Raw genomic sequence first — 23,230 nt, 5'->3', positions numbered from 1 at the left:
AAGTTGAGGATGCAACTGAATCCATTTTGGTGCAGCTATATCTACGCAACAGAACCTTGCCAAAGTAAATTTTGAGAGATAAGAAGAGTGTGTTATCATCCAGTCAAAATAACAACCACTGTAAATTGAGAAGTCTGCAAACAACAACCACACAATGCAAATTATTAATATTGAAACCCCTCTATACGGCGAAGATATATTTCCACAACAACCACTTAAGAGGGGGCCACCAGGAGAGGACTTGACCTACTTAATTTGAGGCCTTCACACAAAGTACTAAAAGTTGTTGCCGTGATATATGGTGATAATTTTTCATGGAAATTTTTGGAAGATATATGGTGTTATTTTTCACTAACCTTGCTTGAGAGTGACGTGGCCTGAGATATATGGGCATGTCTGCCACTAATCTTGCTTCTAAATAATCGCTCTTGATTTGGGTTTGTTTGGGATGTGAAATTGGATGAGTTGCTGCTGAACTGAAATGGGTTCTGATCACTTGTTCTTGTCTTTAAGTTACTAAAGCAAGCTGCAGGCAGAAGCACTGAGACTGAGAGAGAATAATTTCTTTGTATAATTGCTTTGTTGGTTTTGTTTGTATGGTTGAATGGGATGAATGAACTAATGATGAAGTGAATTGGGTTGTATTCACCATTGTTCCTGTATTTAAGTTACTAAGCCAAGCACAAGCACAAGCACTCAGAGAAAAAATTATACATATAATTGCTTTCTGGGTTTTGTTTAGATTGTTCAATTGATTAGGAGGATGATTAATCGATGAAAAATAAGAGAGCATTGCCCCATCATAGTGGGTTCATTAAACAGTCTTCTGCTTTCTGCAAATATGTGCACTACAATCAGGTACGACCCTGAAAGTGTAATCATATTCAAATAAAAAGGCAACCAGGTTCGCACCCAGCAATAAGCCAAACAAAATATCATTCCCCTGTCTAGTATTTTCTCCCCCATGACCTGACTGAAGAGAGCGAAATTCAATCCAAGAATCCTGCTATCCCAGGTCAACCTCCCATCACCATGACCTGACTGAAGAAACTAATCAGAAGAGAGAAGAAAAAATCACCCCACGACAAGAGGAAGAAGAAAACTGGGGGAGAGAAGAAGAAAAAAAGAAAGAGAGAGAGGAGAGAGAAAAGAGAAGAAATAGATATAAACCGTTCAAATGCGTGATATGGAACTGAAAAAGATATTGAAAAATGCAAAAACCGCTGTTGCGAAGAGTGTGATTAGAAGCTACAACGTTAATATTTATACTGCGTCTTAAACTTTCTACAGGCTTTTGACAAAAGCAAGGGAAAAAAACTTTCTAACAAGCTTATTTTAATGTTATTTATTATTTTAATCTTTCCTATGATATATTTAATCTATTTAATGTTATTTATTATATTATTATGGAGGTTTATTATCTATTATCTATCTATATATAAAGAAAAAGGTAAAGAAGGTGTAGTAAATTATCTACATATATAAAGGAAAGGCAGAGAATGGTAAAACATTCAAAATACCAGAAAATGCCATTGGTTAATGTAAACATTAAGAGTTGAAATTATTAATTAAACGTGGGTAATATGGTAAATGCACACTTTTTCATATTTAAAATAAAATAAAATTAAAGGAAAAATCAGATAATGGATCCTATTTTTATGGAACACAACTACCCATTATCTTTTTTAATTCTAAAATAAATTAAATTTTTTTTTAAAAAGCCTTTCTCAGGCGTGGAAGCAGCGTGTGGAGAGGCTAATTATGGTGTTTTTAATCTTCTTTCATTAATTTCTACAAATTTGCTAAAGTCATAGTATTTGTCAGTTCGCTATATAGTTAATTTAAATCACTCAAACCTACCACGCAATGCATTTCCTTCCAATTTTTTGTGATAAAATAGTAGATAATTGACTAAATAAACATCCTCTAAAGTTTTTCAATAAAAAAATTCCACGTTTTTCTCACAAGTTTCATGGTTTTATTCAATTTTTACCGATATCGATATTTTCTCAATATTTCAATCGATATATTCGTGTTTTTGGACCACCGATATTTCTGAAACCCTCGATATTTTAAACCTTGGTTCTGATCACTTGTTCTTGTCTTTAAGTTACTAAAGCAAGCACAAGAGACTGAGAGAGAATAATTTCTTTGTATAATTGCTTTGTGGGTTTTGTTTGTATTGTTGAATGGTATCAACTAATGATGAAGTGAATTGGGTTGTATTCACCATTGTCCCTGTATTTAATTTACTAAGCCAAGCACAAGCACTGAGATAGAAAATGATACATATAATTGCTTTTTGGGTTTTGTCTAGATTGTTTAATTGATTGAGGGAGGACCAATCGATGAAAAAGGTTGGGAGGAAAGGAGAAGAGAGAGAGAGAGAGAGAGAGAGAAACATTTAATATTTGACTCCAATTACTTTGAAAAACCACCAGAATTGAACATATAGGCTGCTTCATGACGGGCTTTGCCCTGCTTTTCAATGAAATGGGAGTAAAAAGAGCGGATACTTGATTTGGTACTGACATGCCCCTAGAGTTATTCAAATGCATTTATTTTGCTAACTTAACAATGTGGCTCAAGTACAACCTCTTCATAAATTGCCAAAGACAGAAAGGCTATAATAACTCTTGAATTTTCTTTCTTATCTTGAGTGGTGCAATGGCTGCTTCATCCGATCATTCACAACTGGAGCAATTTCCCTTCCCTTTGGGCCGATCTCCATAAGAAAAAATAGCACACTACTACAAAAAAATGAAATAGACGACGGTTGTAATGCTTAAAAAACCGTCGTTAAATCGACCGTCATCTATTGAAATATCAAACTACGACGGCTTTTCACTGTCGTTGTTTATCTATAAAGACAACGGTTATTAGTAAAACCGTCGTTGTTATGAGGTAAAGACGACGGTTTTTTGTCAAAAACCGTCGTTATTTATGGGTAAAGTCAACAGTTTATAAAAACCGTCGTTATTTATGGGTAAAGTCGACAGTTTATAAAAACCGTCGTTATTTATAGGTAAAGACGACGGTTTTTTTGTTAAAAAGTGTTATTGATTGTATATAAAGATGACGGTATTGTGTTAGAAATGGTCATTGATTATATTTACAGACGACGGTTTTTTCAATAAAACCATCGTTTTATTATCTTTAAATCTGTCCTCTAATAAGCTCCCAAGTTGTTACATTTTAGTTTTTTGTTTCTTATGATTCTATACAATGATTTTAACTAGAAAACCAATTATAATGCTCTATTAACGAATATATACACTCAAAAATTATTTCTTTAATAAAACTTGAAGATTCAATAGTTATTATATAGTCAACCAATCTTTGTTTTATTACATACATACTTCCTATCTATAATTATAAATAATGGAGCTCACAAATTCTACTAATTTGATCTTAACTTCATCAATTTGTTCTTCGGTATAAGAGTTAGCTCTGCCTGCTTAACTTCATCAAAATGTTGCCCATTTGATGTGAACTTCTGCTGGACAAGAAACAAAAGAGCTTTAACATAAAGATGGGTACTCAACACAAGTTCAAACAAGGAACAACAGTATATATACCATGGCTGCCATTATAGTACCAATCCTACAATTCACCATTTACATGACAATAAACAATTTATTCAAGAAAGAATAAAAAAACAATAACCAGAGCAAAAGTGTAGGGTTTTTTTTTTAATTATCTAACTAAAGCACTCAAAGCATAATAAAGAAGTAGAAGAAAGCTGAAGGGAAAAACACACTGGGGCCATTTCTTGAACTCTATGTTTTGTTCCTTCTCTCAATATAGGAGGAGACTATTATTCTCCTTAACTTCTCTTCCTACAAAGTAGTGCATTTAAGACCTCTATAGTCTTGTTCTCTTATAAACTGAAGATCGTGTCCTTGCCATGGTCTTTCTTACAACTTCAATAAAGCAGCAGACAAGGAGTGACTAAAGCTTCGCTTTAGCCAAAGCCACAAACGTTGCCTTACTGCATACAACCCAAAAATGCTCAAAGCATATAATATTACAATTAAGTATTAACATTTTTTTTAAAAGCATATAAACCAAGCACTGCAGATGCCCATAAATGGTGTCAAATTTAACACAAAGGCACAAGATGATGTGCGAACTGTCCAAAATAGTGGAGTTTATTTACTTGCACATACTATGCAAGTTGCTAGTGCCAAGGATAAAAACCCTATTGTCTCCAATATGGGTTTTTATGGGGTTATTCAAGAAATTTGGGACCTTGACTACCAAAAGTTTAGAATCCCAGTCTTGAGGTGTGATTGGATAGATAACACTTCGGGCCTTGTAGTCGACGAATTCGGATTTACCCTTGTAGATCTGAGTAAAATTGGACATAGGAATGACCAATTTGTTATGGCTTCTCAAGTCAAACAAGTATTTTATGTTGACGACCCAATGCATCGTGGTTGGTCGGTAGTGTTATCAATGCCTAATAGAGAATATAATGATGTTATTGGTGATGATGTGCTAGGTGATATTAGAATTGAGTGTGAGCCATTTACTAGAGGGATACCAAATGTTGACACATTTGATGACCTAGTGGGTGAGTTTGGGAGTGAGAATATTAGAGATGGGTGTGAAGATATATGGATTGATTGATTGTTGTAATGTATGACATTAGTTATGCAGTTAATTGTATGACATTAATTAATAGCTATGTATATCATTTTAATCCCGATCACATTTTCATTCTGCAAGCTTTGGGCACGACAAATCAACAATTAAAAATAATGGGTTAAAGCTGAAAATACGACGGTCAAGTTACAAAAATCACAAAAAGAGACGTCTAAAATATAACCAATGTCGGGTTTTCAAAAACGACGTGGAATGCCAGTGCAAAAATGAAATAAAAACCGCCATTTGAAAAAGAAAACACGTCGGTTAATTCAAATTAATTTAAACACGGTTAATAAATATTAACAACAACGACGGTAAAGAAAATAATCAACGACGTACAATAAAGAATAACACGACGGAAGAGAGCTCAAACCGACGAATTTAAGGATACCATCGATTGATGATTACCGTCGTAAAAACAATGTTGCACGTCAGTTATAATAAAACAATTGACGTCCCGGAGAATACACACGTCAAAAAAGGTTATAAAAGATACTTAACAAAGACTAGCCACGTCATGGAATAAACAAATAACCGACGTAGTAAGTTATATAACAACGTCGAATAATTGGATTCTTGGGACATAGTAAAGATCTAACCACGACCTTCATTTTACAATAACCGACGTTAAATCCATAATTCAAGGCGTTTCCTTACTTCTTAACGACGGTTAGGCTAAAAGCAATGACGTCTCAGAGATTACACACGTCTAAGTGGCTCACAAAAGAGACTTTAAAAATGCAAACCACGTCAAAGCATATAAAAACCGACGTTGTAAATAATTAACCACGTCCCAAAATGTGACTCCTAGGCCATAGTAAATGTGTTAAACATGACAGATATTTTAATTAACCGACGTGCAATATAAAATACACGTCGTTTATTTCTCTGTTCAAGCCGTCAAAACCATTTTCAACGTCTATGGTGACCTAAAGGGTCGTGGTTATTTCGTTTTTTACGTCGGTCCCAGTAAATATGTGACATGTTAAAGCTTTCAAACGTCACTTTTTTTTTGACAAAAGTGACGTCTAATTTACCATGCAATATGTTTTAGACGTCAGTTTTTTTATTTAGTGAACGTAGTATATGTTAACCACGACGGTTTCTACGTTTTACACGTCGATTTTCTTTCAATTAGAGACGTTGATAATCATTTTTACGTCCGCTTTGTAGTTGTTCTTGACATTTAACATTATTTAAACGTCTGTGTTTTACTATAACCGTCGTCTAATATAGTCGAAGTTGCCTTTTTAAGCTATTTATTAAGGAATTAGACGTCGGTTTTATTTTCTTTATGACGTGTAATATATTAACGACGTCGGTTATTTTCCGTAGTATATGTTAACCACGACGGTTTCTATGTTTTACATGTCGGTTTTGTTTCAATTAGAGACATTGATAATCATTTTTACGTCCTCTTTGTAGTTGTTCTTGACATTTAACATTATTTAAACGTCTGTCTTTTACTAAAACCGTCGTCTAATATAGTCAAAGTTGTCTTTTAAAGTTATTTATTCATGAATTACACGTCGGTTTTATTTATTTTGTGACGTGTAATATATTAACGACGTCGGTTATTTTCCTTCGTTATTTTATGTATGAAAAGATGGCGGTCGATTTCACGTCGGTTTTAAAACATGCTAGACGACGGTGGATTCCCGTCGTCTATTTCAATTTCTGTAGTAGTGCCTTCTCAGCTGTATCAACACCATGCAAATAGAACCGTTGTTCTTGGCTTTTCAAAATAGCAATCACTTCATGCAATTCTACAGTCTCTAGGCTCTTTGTGTTTTCAATCACAAGACATATATAGGATCATATACTTTACTGAGACTAATCAAAACCTTTTGAACAAGCCTCTCATTCGAGAGAGTCTCACTAAATGTTTTCATCTGAATAATCAACTCATTCAATCGTGTAAGATAATCAGATAGAGACTCATTATCGTGCATTCTAGTGTATTCAAATTCACGTCTAAGATTTTGAAGTTTTAACGATCTAACGTGGTCACCACCATGATATTCTCCACACAACAGCTCCCATGCCATTTTAGCTGAGTCTGCGTTGGCGAGACAAGGGAAGATTTGACTGGAAACTGCGTTTTGTATGATACCCAGAGCTTTTGCATCTTTCATGAAGATTACAGCCATTTTCTCATCATCTTCATCTTCTGAAATTTCCTCAACTTTCTTTTTCTTCTTCGAATCAGGAATTGTAATTCCCTTCTCCACCAGATTCCCTCTTTTTTTTCTTTGTGAACTGGGGTAGGGAGGGCGATGCACCCCAGAAGCAACTACACAGAATTAGAAATACAAATCAAACAGGCTTTAGAGACCTGACCCAACTAAGATCGAGATCCTCAAAATAGCAGAGGCCTAAGTCCAAATATGTTAGCTAATTAGCCCCACAATATCATTTCCCAGGAAAAAAAAAGTAGAATCAGGAAGTACCCACCGGACTCTAGGCAATTTTGGAATAATTTGAAAAAAAAGGTTCAAAAGAAATGAGAACCCGGACACACAAAAAAAAACACCAAAAGCGAAAGCAATAGAAGCAGAAGTACCTTTGATTTTGTACGAAGTCTCTTCAGACACAAGTGCCCCAAATGCATAATAGAACCTATGTGAAACTGTGTAGATCTTCATCCTTGCTTCTTCCTCACTGTAGTTGAGACACAAACAAATGCATCAATCAATTAATACAAGCAATGTGAACTACATTAGAGAGTGATCATATCTTTTATACCGTAGTTGGTTATGAGTGGTAGTTAGTACAAAATATAAATTTAATTGATGTATATGATACCGTTGCAGCTACTTGTTGAAACGTCGAAGATATCAATCTATCTAAAATTTAGTATGTAAAAGTGATCAAAACCATTATGCCCATGATATAGAGTTATTACAGGTCCGATTTTAAAGACTTAAGGCCTCGGAAGGAGTTGGGAGTTTTTCTTTTCTGGAGAACTATCAACCATAATGCCAATCACCAAGATTTGTAATCCCATACTTCGCGGCTAATATAGACGAACAATATATATAGCCTTAGTGAAACATGCGCATGCAAAAAAGATTGCTCGAATAAAAATCAACTTTCTAGCACAACAAAGCTAATTTATGTGGGAGTTCATTGCGTGTGAAATTTTATGTGTGACTTGCATATGATCTTCGATCACAAGCATGTGGAGTTTCTTGGGTATGATTTTCAACCATAAGTATGATCTTCGGTCATGAATTCGGCCTTCAGCCATGAGTATAGTCTTTGATCATGAGCTCGAGTTTAGCCTTCAGTCAATCATATGGTCTTCCACCATGATTTTGAATTTTGCCTTCGGCCCCAAGTTTTGTCTTCAACATGAATTTGACATTCGGCCATATGTTTGGTCTTGGAGCACGATTTGGGTACTGACATGGCCCTAGAGTTATTTAAAAGGTGACTTACTATTTTGCTACCTCTTCATAAATTGCCAAAGACAGAAAGGCTATTAATAACTTAACAATGTGGCTCAAGTACAACCTCTACATCTATCTTGCTAACTGTGCAATGGCTGCTTCATCCGATCATTCACAACTGGAGCAATTTCCCTTCCCTTTGAGCTAAGCGATTAGTTTTCCAGATACTTCATATTGGTAACATATGTTTTCATAGAGATACTAATATATTAACAGACAAGTGAGAGAGTAGTTCTTATCATTTTTGTGCGGGATATAACTCATGCTCCCATACACAAATATGCCCCTAGCAAAGCTCCTCCACTCCAAAATGAAATTCTGGATGTCTTCATTGGCTTAGAAGCCCTGAACGCAGACCTACATATATCATATATATGTGTTTTTTCCTCCTTAATGTCAACAAGTAATTAACCAAGTTAAAAGACAGGAAAACAAATGGAGACTTCAATATTCAAACATAACCTTTGAGCCCCACATGCCAAATCACAGCAGCAAGGGAATTCCAATCCAAAACACATTAATTTGGATTTTCACATTCAGCAGAATTTTTATTTTTTATTTTTCTATATTAGCAATAGACATTAATCTTCATTACTGAGACATAGACATCAATCCTTACAATTGACAACCGTATTACAGGCATATGCATCAGTTTTCATATCTTCGGACTGAGTATGCAAAATAAAAAGTACAATATTAATAATATATATCTAGCCTCTAAGCCTTTTTTTCATCCTGTTGATGCGCACTATTACAATCACATAGACCCTATCTTGTAGATTGTCTATGAATCGAAAATATGCGTATCTCCATGTCTTTTTAATAATTAAAGAACCACACACTCCCCAAAATCCCACTATGAACCCCAAAGCAGTGAAAATATGAAACCACGGAAGTTGATGAAGCCCATTGTCCACGTCTTTATTGTTCTTGTTATCTGTATCAATGCCCTTACTTGGTCCGCACTTATTTGGGAGTGGGGCACCACAAAGTTTTGGATTCCCCTCAAAGGCAGAAGCATTGAAGCTTTGGAGCTGGGTGCCTGTTGGTATTGGTCCTTCAAGATTATTGTATGAGGCATTAAATTCTTTCAAGAAATTAAGCCTCGCCAATGATGATGGGATTATTCCAAACAAGTGATTCATGGAGAGGTCCAAAACCTCTAAATTTTTTAGGTCAGATATTTGGTCTGGAATGATGCCGGAGAAGTTGTTGGAGCCAAGAACCAACTGGCGGAGAAGCTGCAATTGGCCGATCTCAGCAGGTATATAACCACTAATGTTATTGTTGGATAAGTCTATAAATGCTGGAAAAAAAATACAATTTTTGTGGTAGAAAATATAGAATTGAGGTTAAGTTGTTGCCGAAGATAGGCAATTCAAATTCATATTGGTCTGCTTGAGATGCAACAGGTTCATAAAGCAACCTTGGTAGTCGACAAAGTTGTTGTGGAAATTCACCTGAAATTCGGTTGTTTTGCAAGCTTATATAAAACAACCTAGGAAGATTCCCTAACCAACTTGGAATTGGTCCTGTGATTTGATTAAGACCTAGCAACAAGATCCCTAGATTCTTGAGCTTTGATAACCATAAAGGTATTTGACCAGTGTGGTCGGAATTAGCCAAACTAAACAACCGAAGATTTTGGAATCCATCAAAATCAACCATGTCATCATCATATGGCATTCCCTCACCTACAAAGGAACTACTAAGGATGAGTGTGTGAAGACTTTTGCAACTCCTCAATATCTTCATTGCCCCTGTGAGGTTGGTGAATCGGTTGTAAGCAAGCGAGAGGAAGGACAAGGATTTCAATGAAAGAATCTCGGCTTCTATTTGTCCCTCTAGATGATTTCCAGACAATCGAATGGCTTTTAGGGACCGACATGCATAAAGGCTTACTGGAATCGTACCAATGAAGTTATTCATCCTTAGGTCAAGTTTAGTAAGTTGACTCAGTCTTGAGAAATCAAGCATGGAGATATCTCCTTCCAAGTTGTTTTTTCCCAAACGCAATTCTACAAGGTTTGTGCAATTCATCAAAGATGGGGGCAAAGCACCTTCTAAATTGTTGAAATCAAAGGTCACAAACTTCAACTTGGACAGCTTCCCCAAATTGAGAGGAAGCTCACCGCCAAAATGATTAAAGGAGAGGTCAAGGATGGCAAGGTTGGTGAGGTTGACAATTTTATCACTAATGGCTCCATGTAGTGAATTGAGAGGTAATGCAATTTCTTCAAGTTTGGTAGCATTATAGACATCTTCTGGAAATAATCCTGAGAGGTTATTGCGACCGGCACGAAAAACCTGCAGTTCAGAACACTTCCCTAACCCAGGAGCAAGGTTGCCACTAAAAACATTGGAAGAAAAATCCAATAGCCTAAGGAAGGGAGAAGAATGGAGACAAATAGAGGACGGAACATACCCGGTGAAGGTATTGTTGTTGACATTGAAACTTGTCAAGTTGCTAGCTTGTTGGAAGAATGAAGATGGAATTGCACCAGAGAAGTGATTGCTGGACAAATCAACTGTCCGGATATTGTTAGATGGAAGAGAAAGTGGTAGCTCTCCAGAAAGACGGTTATAGCTCAAATCAAGGATCTCAAGTCGATTCAAAGACAAGAAGAATTGAGTTTCAAGTGAACCATATAGTGAATTGTGGGAAAGGTTCAAGTGGGTGAGATGGGTGAGATTTGCAAGTGAAAAGGGAGGGATACCTCCTTTTAGCCCTTTGGAAGGTAAGAGCAAACGGGTGACCCAACCATCTTGATCACAAGTGATGCCCTTCCAACGACAGCAATCAAGGGATGTCCAATTTAAAGGAGGAGAAGATAGAGTGGAGGCAAAGGATAGGAGGGAGCTGCGTTCAGTTTGTTTGCAGGCATGAATATTTGTAGATATAATGCAAGAGAATAAGAGGAAGAGAAGGAAGGGATGAGCCATTAGGTTATAAGCTTGCACTAACATGTTGCTTTGTGTATGTGCCGTTGCTCACATGTATTTACATATATAAGAGCAATGATGCTTGAAAAGGATGCAAACATCAGTACAAATTGAGAAGTCGGCAAACCACAACCACAATGCAAATTGTGCGGTTGAAGAGATATTCCCACTAATGAAACCAGATAGAAGACCTCATTGGGTCTTAAGAGATATTCCCACTAATGCCACCAGGAGTGGACTTGACCTACAAAATAGATATAAACCGTTCAAATGCGGGACTAATGAAAACCCCTCTACCGTTCAAAAGAGAAGAAAATTCTCGGCCGGCGCCCTGCACCCAGCAATAAGCCAAACGAAATATCATTCCCATGTCTAGTATTTTCTCCCCCATGACCTGACTGAAGAGAGCGAAATTCAATCCAAGAATCCTGCTATCCCAGGTCAACCTCCCATCACCATGACCTGACTGAAGAAACTAATCAGATGAGAGAAGAAAAAAATCGCCCCACGATAAGAGGACGAAGAAAACTGGGGGAGAGAGAAGAAGAAAAAAAGAAAGAGAGAGAACAGAGAAGAAATAGATATAAACCGTTCAAATGCGGGACTAATGAAAACCCCTCTACACGTCAAAGATATATTTCCACTAATGAAACCAACGAGGGTCTTAAGAGGGGGCCGCCAGGAGAGGACTTGACCTACTCAAAGTTGTTGCGAAAATATCGTCGTATGGAACTCAAAAAGATATTGAAAAACTTTAAAACCGCTGTCGCGCACAAGGGGATTCGAACCCCACTCCTTCCCCATCCTCTTGCCCAACCTTATCCAACACGCTGCTCATGAATTTGTGATTAGAAGCTACAACGTCAATATTTATACTGCCTCTTAAACTTTCTACAGGCTTTTGACAAAAACAAGGGAAAAAAACTTTCTACAAGCTTATTTTAATGTTATTTATTATTTTAATCTTTCCTACGATATATTTAATCTGTTTAGGCTGTGTTTGGCATGCCTCACTGGACTGGACTAGCTTAAATAGTACTTGAAACCCATGTTTGGTAAGGTAAGGGACTAACTTAAATGAGATTATATAGTCCAACAGTAAACAAATCCCCTCACTCACTCCGCTAATTTAGAGAGGTTGAAAAGTGGTTCGCAATATAGTGCCCTCGCTAGATTGAACACACAAGTCCGAACTAATTCTTCTTCTTCTTAACCTGAAATTGGATTTTCTTCATTTGTGTTTTCAGTAAACCATATTCACTGAAGTCAGATCCTCCCCCCACAATCAACCCGTCAGACCACCACCATGAGTTTACCTAATTTCTGCAACTAAACAAACCCAAATCACTGGCTAGACAAGATCGAAGAGGACATGTGTGGAAAACGCCTTTGCTGAAGCCTTTGCCTAGGGATTTCTCAATTGAATAAAAAGGAGTCAAAGGGGGAGAAGAAGAATTGGGGAAAAAGGGGATGTGGAGTGATCGGTTCATAATTGTATATCATTTTGTACCCTTCTAGCTTATGATTTGGTTATGTTTTTGAGTTAAACTTGTGCTTTTAATCCTTTTTGTGTTTATCTTTCAGTTAATTGACATTTAGGTAACAATGATGACTTTGGATAGGAAATGATGCAATCCATGCATGTTAAGGCTTGATTTGGGTGAATGGAAGAAGGGCTTAAAGACAAACACATTTTGGCTACAACTCCTTTCCAGCCCAGTTTCGTAGGTCAACTTCTTGGCCTTGGATCAGAATGCTGTGGGGCTCGGATGAGGTGAAGATCTTCATGAAAGTTGTTCCATTGGGTGTGTACTATAACATATCCAAATTTCAGCCCAATTGAACATGTCTGGAGTCCTTAGCCCGTCCAACACTGAACCATGCTCAGGAGGATTTGCAGCTGCCAGCTTTGAGCCTTGTCTCCTCCTTTAAGCCATGTGCCTCACCCATACTGCAACTGACTTTGGATCCAACATAATGAGTGAAGTGGGGAGGCATTCCAGCTATGAAATTCTAAAGGAGCAAGTTGGTACATGCTGGAGCTATTATAGAGAAAGCATGTGCATGCATGTAAAGCAAAGAAATGAAATGAAGTCAATTCCAGTCTCTGTTCGGCTGCCAACTTGCAAGGCCCAAAACGCACACTTCTACTGCTCCGATGGGAATACTTTCTTCATAGAGGTTGTTCCAATGGGTGTCTAGTATAACATATCCAAATTTGAGCACCATTGGATACGTTTTGAAACCTCTGGCCTTCCTACACCAAGACTGGTTCAGAAAACTCGTTTTTCAGCAACCAAAAGGCAACCACATGGGTTGGCAACCAAAGGCAGCCACAACTGATCACCTTTGAACCCATGTGAAGATGCTTGAGGTGCAGCAAAATATGAAGGATGGTGTGGGAGTTCATCATGATGTTCCTCCCTCTTAGCCCTATAAATAGAGAAGCCTTCAAGCTTCAAAACAGACCCCAAGGGGGGGAGCTCTCAAACACTTCTCTAGAGCTCCCTTCCCTTCTCTCCCTCAAATTCTCTTAGTTTCCTTTCAAGTTGTCAATTGTTGTAACAATAATGTTTTTACTAAATTTTCCTTCAAGTTTTCTTAGTTCCACTTTACTTTTATTTGTAATGTACATTCTTTCTTAAGTATTCAAGTTTAATTAGTTTCCAAGTTTCAATTATGGTTTTTGTTCTTATTCATTATGCTTATAAGTTAATATGCTAGTTTGAATGATTGATCACCATTTAGGCTTGCATGTTAGCTATCTTGGTTTGAATTAAGAGTAGACACCATACTTTAATTCGAATTGAACTATGAATAAGAAGAGTATGTATGGACATTCGACAACAGGGATTAGATACATGCTTGGTTGTTTAAATTGTTCTTCTATGCTTAATGGGTTCCTAATGCTTAGTTTTAGGTTAGACAACAAATGATCAAATTAGGGAATTAGGAACACAAGGTTATGACCAAACACCATGGCTTAATCATACTTTAGCTAGAATCAATCCGTTAATCTAATTGGACTTGGGAACTTATTTGCTTGAGTTATTTCCTTTTTCTTGTTTTATTTATTTTCTTTTTCATTTCTGTTTTGTGTAGGAGAAATGAATTGGATCATTCAATCACCAATCCTCGTGGGATCGACCTCGCACTTACATATGCTATACTACCAAACGGCTCGTGCACTTGCGAGTATCACAAGTTGAGGATACAGCTGAATCCATTTTGGTGCAGCTGAATCGAAGCAACATGGAGGTGGGTTCCGATGGGAATGAGAGAGAGAGAGAGAATCAGGGAGGTTTATGATTAAGGCCCCGTTTGGTTCACGGAACGGATTTGATGGGAAATCATTTCCCATGTCATTTCCCAAGGGATGGGAAATTGTGATTCTTTTCCCATGTTTGGTAATACCAGGAAAGTAACCTGGAAATATCACTTTATTTCTTTTCCCATGTTTGTTTTGAGTAGGAATGGAAAACTAATTTTGTTTAGTTTCCCAATTTTACCCTTATTAAAAATATGTTATGAATTAAAAAATAAAAAAGGAATACCAATAGTTGTTGGATAAAAATGTAATTATAAATTATTAGTAAGGATAAATTAGTCAAAACAAATGTGCATTTAATGCTATAGCCTAACTTTCCCATGAGAAGGGAAAGTAAAACCCAAGGAGGGAGGACAGCTTCACTTTCCCCCCCTACTTTCCCATGTGCTAGGCAACGATTTCCCATGCCTGACTTAAAGAGAGTAGTTAGCTGATTAGTTTAATTAGTCATTAGTTACTCTTGTCAGTAATTAGTTACAGCTGTTGTAACAGCTTGTACAGGTGGCTCTATCTATTGTATAGAGTAGACAGGTGTTAAATACTCTTGTGTAATATTTTCTCAATTAATTAATGAGAATCACAATTCCCTTTATGCTCCGTTTGGATGAAGGAATTGCCAATTACATAGAATTCTAAAATGACGGAATTTAGATTTCCGTCATTTCAATTTCTAGCAATTGAAGATTTCAGTGTTTGGATTTATGCATGTCGGATTTCGTAAATGACAGAAATTGAAAATTTCAATGTTTGGATATCTCATGTAAATTATAAATGACAGAAATTAAATATTTCGAAAGAAAAAAAAAACTGATAACCGACATAGAAGGTATTCCTCGAAGTATAAAATAACATATCGTTTGATGAACTAAATAACTCAACTTAAACAAATAGAACATATTAGCAAACCAAATCACTCCCCACGTGCAATAAACATCAGCAACATACTCTTTTTTTTCTCAATTGGGAGTGCCTTCAGCATATGAAATTGTTTGTCATTTTCTATCAGCCAAGCACATGCTTTGAGTTGTTCATTTTCACTAAGACCTGGTATTGCTTGTACTTCAGCATATACCTCTGCTGGATCAAGGTTCTTAGTATCAGCACGGATAAACTCTTCAAATGATAAAGCCATTCTAGCAATCGAATCAGCAATAACATCTTTGACAGCACCTCTTTTCTTTGTAGGAAGAATATCAAAAGAATTTGATGCACGATTTCTTCTCTTTTGACCATTTGTTGAGGTTGGTGAAATATCATCAATAACATGAATATCTTCTAAATCTTGTGTATCACCATCCAAATCAACATGATCAACTTCATCAGTAGGAGTCATAACCTCAGTTGCATATGCACCTGTTTCAGCACCCTCTCCAGTGGCTCTATCTTTGCCACACAAATCTACTATATCATCCCAATTTTCTATAACTTTAAATCGAAAACCTCTAGCATCACTACTACAAAAAGGGCAAAAGACGACCAGTAAACAACGACGGTAGATCAAAAAACCGTCGTTGTTTTTTAAAAGACGACGGTAATAGAAACCCGTCGTAGAAACATACTTTAAACACCTAAAAAACGGCACACGTATAGATATTTTGAAACCACGACGCACCAAATTAAAAAAGCGTCGTCTTATTACAAAGGTATTTTCAGAGTTAAAATCTGAACCTAAAAACAACGACTGCATCTATGAAATCACCGCCGTAGAAAGTAAAGACGACGATATAAAAATAAGACGCCGTGTTAATTAATTCATAAACACGACCCAATTTTCTTAGTCAGCGACGCATAAATTCAAAGGAATCTACGACGGTTAATTACAAAAAAAATCGCCGATTTAAATTAAGTTACCACGACTGTAAATATAAATTTATCGACTTTTTAATTATACTATACTACGACGGTATCCATAACTCTACTGTCGCATAATTGTACTAACCACGACGGTTTGTTAAATTAACGACGTACAAATTTTATGCCATTATTCGTCTATCATTACCAGAATGAACTCTGTTCCTCATCATAATCGAACCAGAATGAACAAAGGCAATGTTTTAGAAGTGGATGATGTGCCAATTACTCTCACAAGGAGTTTGAGGGCAAGAAGCTTGTCTCAGCCGCCAAGGAACTCAAGCTTGATGAGAGTGAAGACGAGGCAAAGAAGAAGGAAGAGTTGAAGGAGAAGTTTGAGGGACTCTGCAAGGTTGTGAAGGATGTTTTGGGTGACAGAGTGGAGAAGGTTGTGGTGTCTGACCGTCTGACCGTGTTGGACTGCCAACATGGAAAGAATCATGAAGGCTCAGGCCTTGAGGGATAATAGAGCGGCTGGGTACATGTCGAGCAAGAAGACCATGGAGATCAACCCAGAGAACCCCATCATGGAGGAGCTGAGAAAGAGGGCTGATGCAGACCTTGTTCTCCTTCTGTGCAGAAAGACAATTTTTTAGATGATGTGTGCGTGTTTGTGTCTTTCAGATACACAAACGCGCACACACATCAACATCCAAACTGAAAAATGAAAGCAAGATGAGACAGAGAGGTGATGTGCCTCCAGAGAATTGAGAAAAAGTTGAAACCCTAATTGAAAAATGAAGACGACAGAAAGACAGAAAACCCATTATTTATAAACAAATCTTATATACCACGTCGGTTTTTTAAATTATCGACGTTTATATATAACATACACGTCGTTTAAATTTAAAATAAGGTCGTATAAATTATTTAACAACGACGCTATATAAAAACGACGTTGTAATTTTTTGGAAAATTAATTTATTGTGTAATTAAAAAAATTACACGTCGGTATGAGTAATTAAAACGACGTGGTATTAATTTTTCACGTCGTTATTATTGAATATAAGGTCGTTGGGTAAATTGGAAAATGACGATTCATCTTTTTTGAAGAAACATGCGTCGTGTAATTCGATTTAAAAACGTCTTTTCATTAAAACATACCGTCGTTTAAAGTAATATTATAGGGCAGTGTTAACAATAGCGTCGTATAATGTATCATACTAGGGCGCATACTATTAATAGCGTCGTTTTTATGAAACGGTTTTTTATTATTTTAAACTTTTCGCGTTCCTGACCCATACTTGCACTGTTTCCAAACCCGAGAAAAACTTTCAAGCTTTTCTCATTTTTCATTCTCCAAGAACTGTTTCAAACTTTCAAGCTTATCTCCTCTTTGTCTTCATCTCCTCTTCGTCTTCATCTCTGAACTGAAACACCAAACTCCAGAAGAAAGCTTTCATCGCAAGCAAAGGGTAAGCATTTCTGGAAGGATTTTTGTTCCTGTTTTGCATGCGCATATCATTTTCTTTTTTTTAAATCTTTTTACATTTTTTCTTTCCAAGTTTGATAAAATTTGCAGACAAAGATGAAAAGTTTCCAAGTTTGAACACTACTCTGGTTCTTTTACTTCAACTAAATAAGACGACGGTGGCTTGTTATTTACGTGGTTAGATTTATAGACCACGACGGTTCGTCAGTCACCCTCGCGTCGTGTGAAAGTGTTCGTCGTTGTTTTTTAAAATGATATCCTTTTTTTGTTTTTGATTTTTAAGGATATATTCATCGCATGTTTGATTTCTCTGAACAATGGTTTTTGTTTCGAAAATCTTTTTAATTATTTTTCTGCTGAAAATATTTTACGTTGTTCCTAATTTGTTTTTGTGGTATAGACGACGGTATATTAATATTTACGTCGTTTTATTTTCAATACCACGGCGAATTTTTATTATTAACGTCGTTGTAATATTTAATACTCTGTTTTTGATTATATCATAAGACGTCGGTTGTTTATTATTGACGTCGTTGTAATATTTTATCACGTCGGTGATTAATTAACGTCGTGTAAATTTATTATTACGTCGTTTGTTTTGTTCTTACGTCGTTTGAAATATTATAATACGTCGTAGTTTATAAATAATCGTCGTGGTTTTTCTTAATTTCACTGATATATTTTCACTTGCAGGTTTAATTTGTCTGTAACCATGGTTTCTCAATCCCAAAGTAAGGAGTCTGGCTTGAACACAAAACACTAGAAAATGAAAGTAACGGGCAAAAACATAAAACACCAGAAAACACGGAGAAAAGAAAAGTAAAGTGAAAGTTAATGTGCTCCCCCTTGAAGCGATTAGGTCGAGCATGCCCGGGAAATCCGAAATGGTGTTGGCTCTCTCTCATCAGCATATGTCTATTTAAACCACACCTCTGCAAGCGGATGATACCCAGCATTTCTTCCTGTAAACTCAAGGAAAAACATCAAAAAATTCAGAAGCAAAACAAATGGCATCCTCATGCACTCACCTTGATGATCTCAACCTTGAGCTCTCACTTGCACCACCGAATGCCCAGACAAGGGCTCCTCCAAACACTGTCTTTCCAAACTCTTCATATCATCACGGCACGGCCTCAAACTTTGCTGAGGCAATACCGAACTTTTCTGAGGCACTGTCGAACAGAGCAGTTCTGCTAGGAGGCATGATTAGCAGCAAGCTCACTCCGACAGATCATCTGCATGTGGCACAGAGGTCTGATAAGGCAGCGGTAGAGGAGTCCCACAATTTAACTGTGCTCCACGCGGTCTCCGCTACCAATTTGGGCATGCGATTACTGGCGAGGACAAGGGAGTGTGCCGCGATGAGCGAGGAAATAGCTTCCTTGAAGGCTATGGTGGCGGACTTGCAAAAGCGGCTCTACTGTGCCAATCAGCACGTGGAAGCACTGCAGAGAAAAAATGAGGACCATGTGGAGCTGCTGCAGATTCTACAAGTGCGAGAAAATAGAGGCAAGCCATGATGATGATGGAGATGAAGAAGATGATGATGGAGATGAAGAAGATGATGATGATGATGTTTTTTTTTTATTGTTTTTGTTTTTTTTTTTTGTTTTTTTTTGTTTTTGTTTTGTTTTTGTTTTTTTTTTTATGCAATGTTTGAAATAAAAATGTGTTTTAACACTCAGAAATAAACTAACTAACCATACCACGTAAATAAATAAATAAACTAACATAACAACACAAAAACAGAAACAAAACAAAAACAAAGACTCAACAGAAAAGAAAACAAAGAAAATAAAAAAAACTTAATTTAAAAACACACAATATACAAGCAACTCACGGATGACCAGTTAAGGGCCTCAGAAAACACAGCCAGGGGATCCGGGAAGGTTGGAGGGGTCACAATGGTCCCGCTTAAAACCCAAACTTCTTAGACACCGAAGGTGTCGCCTAAAGAACTCCTAGACACTGTATTGACGAATGTGCTCACTGGAGTTACCATAAGTCAGCTCATATGAAAAATAATTTTTTTTTATAAATTTTTTTTATAAATATATTCTCGTAAGAAAAAAAAAACAAATTAAGATAAATGAAACAACAAACCATAAACGAAAATGAACTAAGTACTCTAAACAAACTCAAACAAACGAAATAAATTGTTGTACTAAAAGAAACAAACCAAGAAACCAAAGAAAAACACAAACAGCACTTTCTATCACATATTTATCACCATTTGGACAGATTCGTTTCTATGTTTTTCAGCTTCGACCTCTGTTCAGTTTTTAGGCTATAACTTTCCAACCATAAGTCCAAATTTTACGTTCTTTATATGGTTGGATTCAGCACAGAAAAACAAAGAACTCAGCGCGGACCAAAAGGTAAAAACAATTACGGAAATAAACAGAATTCAAAAAAAAGAGAAAGGATTGAAATGCTCCCCCTTGAAGCGATTAGGTCGAGCATGGATGCACTTGGAGGTCGCGACTTCTCCCACTGCTCCACACTTCCCATTCTTATGATTGAGGTTGCCATCTCTCTCCATTTATTATTGAGCTATAATAAATTGCTAAAACAAACATAGAAAACTTGAAATAGAATTAAAAGGATGAGGAAATAAAAACTAAAATGAAAAGGAAAATCAACACACATCCAATTCCATGCTTCAAAGCAACAAGCACCAATGGGTTGTGTAAGCTGGGACTTAAACCCAGTTCTCTTGCTTGTTGGGCAATTGTCCTTTTCTGTTGGACTACAAACACAACTTGTCCATTAATGTCATTAACTTTAAAACTTGAAATTGATCAGTTAAGAAAAAAAATAAAATAAAGTAGGAAAGCCAAATAGAATCAAACAATGTTACCGATCCCCGGAAACGGCGCCAAAAACTTGTTGCGTAGATACAGCTGCACCAAAATGGATTCAGTTGCATCCTCAACTTGTGATACTCGCAAGTGCACGAGCCGTTCGGTAGTATAGCGTATGTAAGTGCGAGGTCGATCCCACAAGGATTGGTGATTGAATGATTCAATTCATTTTCCCTACACAAAACAGAAATGAAAAAGAAAGGAAATAAATAAAACAAGGAAGAAAGAAAATAACTAACTCAAGTAGATAAGTTCCCAAGTTCAATTAGATTAACGGATTGATTCTAGCTAATGTATGATTAAGCCATGGTGTTTGGTCATAACCTTGTGTTCCTAATTCCCTAATTTGATCATTTGTTGTCTAACCTAAAATTAAGCATTAGGAACCCATTAAGCATAGAAGAACAATTTAAACAACCAAGCATGTATCTAATCCCTGTTGTCGAATGTCCATACATACTCTTCCTATTCATAGTTCAATTCGAATTAAAGCATGGTGTATACTCTTAATTCAAACCAAGATAGCTAACATGCAAGCCTAAATGGTGATCAATCATTCAAACTAGCATATTAACTTATAAGCATAATGAATAAGAACATGAACCATAATTGAAACTTGGAAACTAATCAAACTTGAAAAACTAAAGAAAAGAATTTACATAATGAAAAGTAAAGTGGAACTAAGAAAAACTTAAGGAGAATTTCAGCACAAATATTTCATTACAACAATTGAAAACTAGAAAATGAAACTAAGAGAATTTGAGGGAGAGAAGGGAAGGGAGCTCTAGAGAAGTGTTTGAGAGCTCCCCCCCTTGGGGTGTGTTTACAAGCTTAGGAAACCTCACTATTTATAGGCCTAAGGAAGTTGAAAATCTGAATTCAATATGGCTAATGCATACAACACTTGTATTATAAAATCTTGAATTGGTTGATGCACTTGTATTAGAAAGTCTGAATTGGTTGATGCACTTCACCAATAAATCCCACCAGCAGCCCTAGCTCATCTTCATGTCACCATGACCAAGCTTCCAACCAGAAACAATAGTTCATCCTGAGGTCAGCATGACCAGCAACTTCAAGGGCTTACAAATTGGGCTTCTATTTAGCAAATGACGACTTTAAGTACTCCAAATTGAAGTTCAGAATGTGTCTGATCCAACCACACAAGTATTGGCCCAATCCAAGCTCGGATGAAGAAGTTAAGGCCAAAACAAATTGTTAACTCGTTTTGCTCGCTGACAAAAATCCATCCTGAGCATGGTTCTGTGTTTGCTAGGTACAGACTCCATATTTATCCAATGGGGCTGAATTTTGGATATGTTATAGTATACACCCATTGGAACAACGTTCATGAAGAATGCTGCCTCATTCAAGCTGTGTAGGTTGCTGAAACAAAGCTTGCAATATGACCTTTGAAACTGGACTGGCAGGGGGCTGTAGCCAAAATGAGTTTATCTTTAAGCTCTTCTTCCCTTCATCCAAATCAGGCCTTAACATGCTTGAATTGCATGAATTATGCTCTCTTGCTCTTTTGGCCTACAAAACACACAAAGGGAGGTAAGTGACTCAAAATAAAGAGAAACTAAGCAAAATCACTAAGTAAAGAAGACATGCAAGTGTATGAAATTATGGACTTATCAAAACAGAAAATGGATTAAAAGCACAAGTTTAACTCAATAACATAACCAAATCATAAGCTAGAAGGGTACAAAATGATATACAATTATGAACCGATCAAAGACTAACCTTCAAACTTGATCCAGAGAGACGTGTAACCCAAGAAGAACTCCTTCTCCTTACTTCACTGGCTCACAGTTTTTTTATGATGCTTCTTACTTCTCTGGCTCGCAGCTTTTTTTATAAAGCGACAGGGTTTCATAGGTTTTATAGAGCGACAAGGCCTCCAAACTTGGCGCTGTTTTTAAGTTTGGCGCTTTTTCTTTTTTTTTCCATGAAAATTTTGACGTTTTTTTTATTATTTAAATTTTGGCACAACGGAAAATATGAATTCCCGCACTGTGGAAATTGTCAAATGACGCCTATTTTGGTGGAAATTAAACTCGGGAATTTGATGCCTCAATTTCCATGATTTTTTCCGCGCGTCATTTAATAAATTCCGCACTTAAATTGCCAAACAAGGGAATTGTCAATTTCTCATCTTAAATTCCCAACTTTTAGCTAAATTCCGCGTTATTTTCCCTAATCCAAACGGAGGGTTATGGTATCATATGCCTTTTTCGATCCTCTCTGCCTTTTCTTCCAAACCGTGATTTTCCCACCAACCAAACAGTGATTTTCTCATATACCAAACAGTTTCTTCCGCTCCAGTTCTCTGATTTCCATGGCTTCTGGGACAAATTCTTCTTCTTCTACACCTTCTCTTCTCTCTCTCTCTCTCTCTCTCTCTCTCTCTCTCTCTCATCGCCTTCACTTCCTGCTTTTGCGACTGTTACTGTTCAAAACATCGCAGGCATGGTTCCGATCAAGCTTCAGGCTGGCAATTATTTGTTGTGGAAGAATCTTTTTCTTCCTGTTCTTCGCAAATACAAGCTCCTTGGCCTTCTCACCGGTACTGATCTGCGACCATCGAGGACAATTGTTACCGCTGCTGGTTGCACTGTTGATAATCCCGCCTTCAATCTGTGGTATGATAAGGATCAATCACTCATGATCTGGATCATCTCCACTCTCTCGACCGATTTGCTATCTC

The 23,230-nt window shown here is 36.8% G+C and overlaps 1 protein-coding gene and 1 pseudogene across 1 annotated transcript; both read right to left on the bottom strand.

The window, feature by feature from the left end:
- Nucleotides 1-8,777: 8,777 nt before the first annotated feature.
- Nucleotides 8,778-11,172, bottom strand: LOC110746920 (tyrosine-sulfated glycopeptide receptor 1 pseudogene; annotated as a pseudogene).
- Nucleotides 11,173-15,283: 4,111 nt separating this feature from the next.
- On the bottom strand, nt 15,284-22,863 carry LOC148293767 (uncharacterized). The gene is made up of 2 exons (XM_088254601.1): nt 22,832-22,863; nt 15,284-15,827 (listed from the first exon to the last, which is right to left on the bottom strand). Exons 1-2 carry the CDS (start codon nt 22,861-22,863, stop codon nt 15,284-15,286), a joined length of 576 nt encoding a protein of 191 aa, XP_088110727.1.
- Nucleotides 22,864-23,230: the final 367 nt, after the last annotated feature.

This window comes from Prunus avium, chromosome 6 (genome assembly GCF_965620075.1).
Source record: "Prunus avium chromosome 6, drPruAviu1.hap1.1, whole genome shotgun sequence".
Taxonomy (NCBI): domain Eukaryota; kingdom Viridiplantae; phylum Streptophyta; class Magnoliopsida; order Rosales; family Rosaceae; genus Prunus; species Prunus avium.
Note: the sequence above shows the minus strand (reverse complement) of the source record. Positions and strands in the feature narration are given on the sequence as shown.

What these genes read in the sequence shown, in the direction of transcription:
- LOC148293767 (XM_088254601.1), bottom strand. Translation starts at nt 22,863, where the DNA reads ATGGAAATCAGAGAACTGGAGCGGAAGAAACT. An exon ending in GAACTGGAGCGGAAGAAACT is followed by an intron (nt 15,828 to 22,831) that starts GTTTGGTATATG and finishes CCCTTTTTGTAG; the next exon opens with TAGTGATGCTAGAGGTTTTC.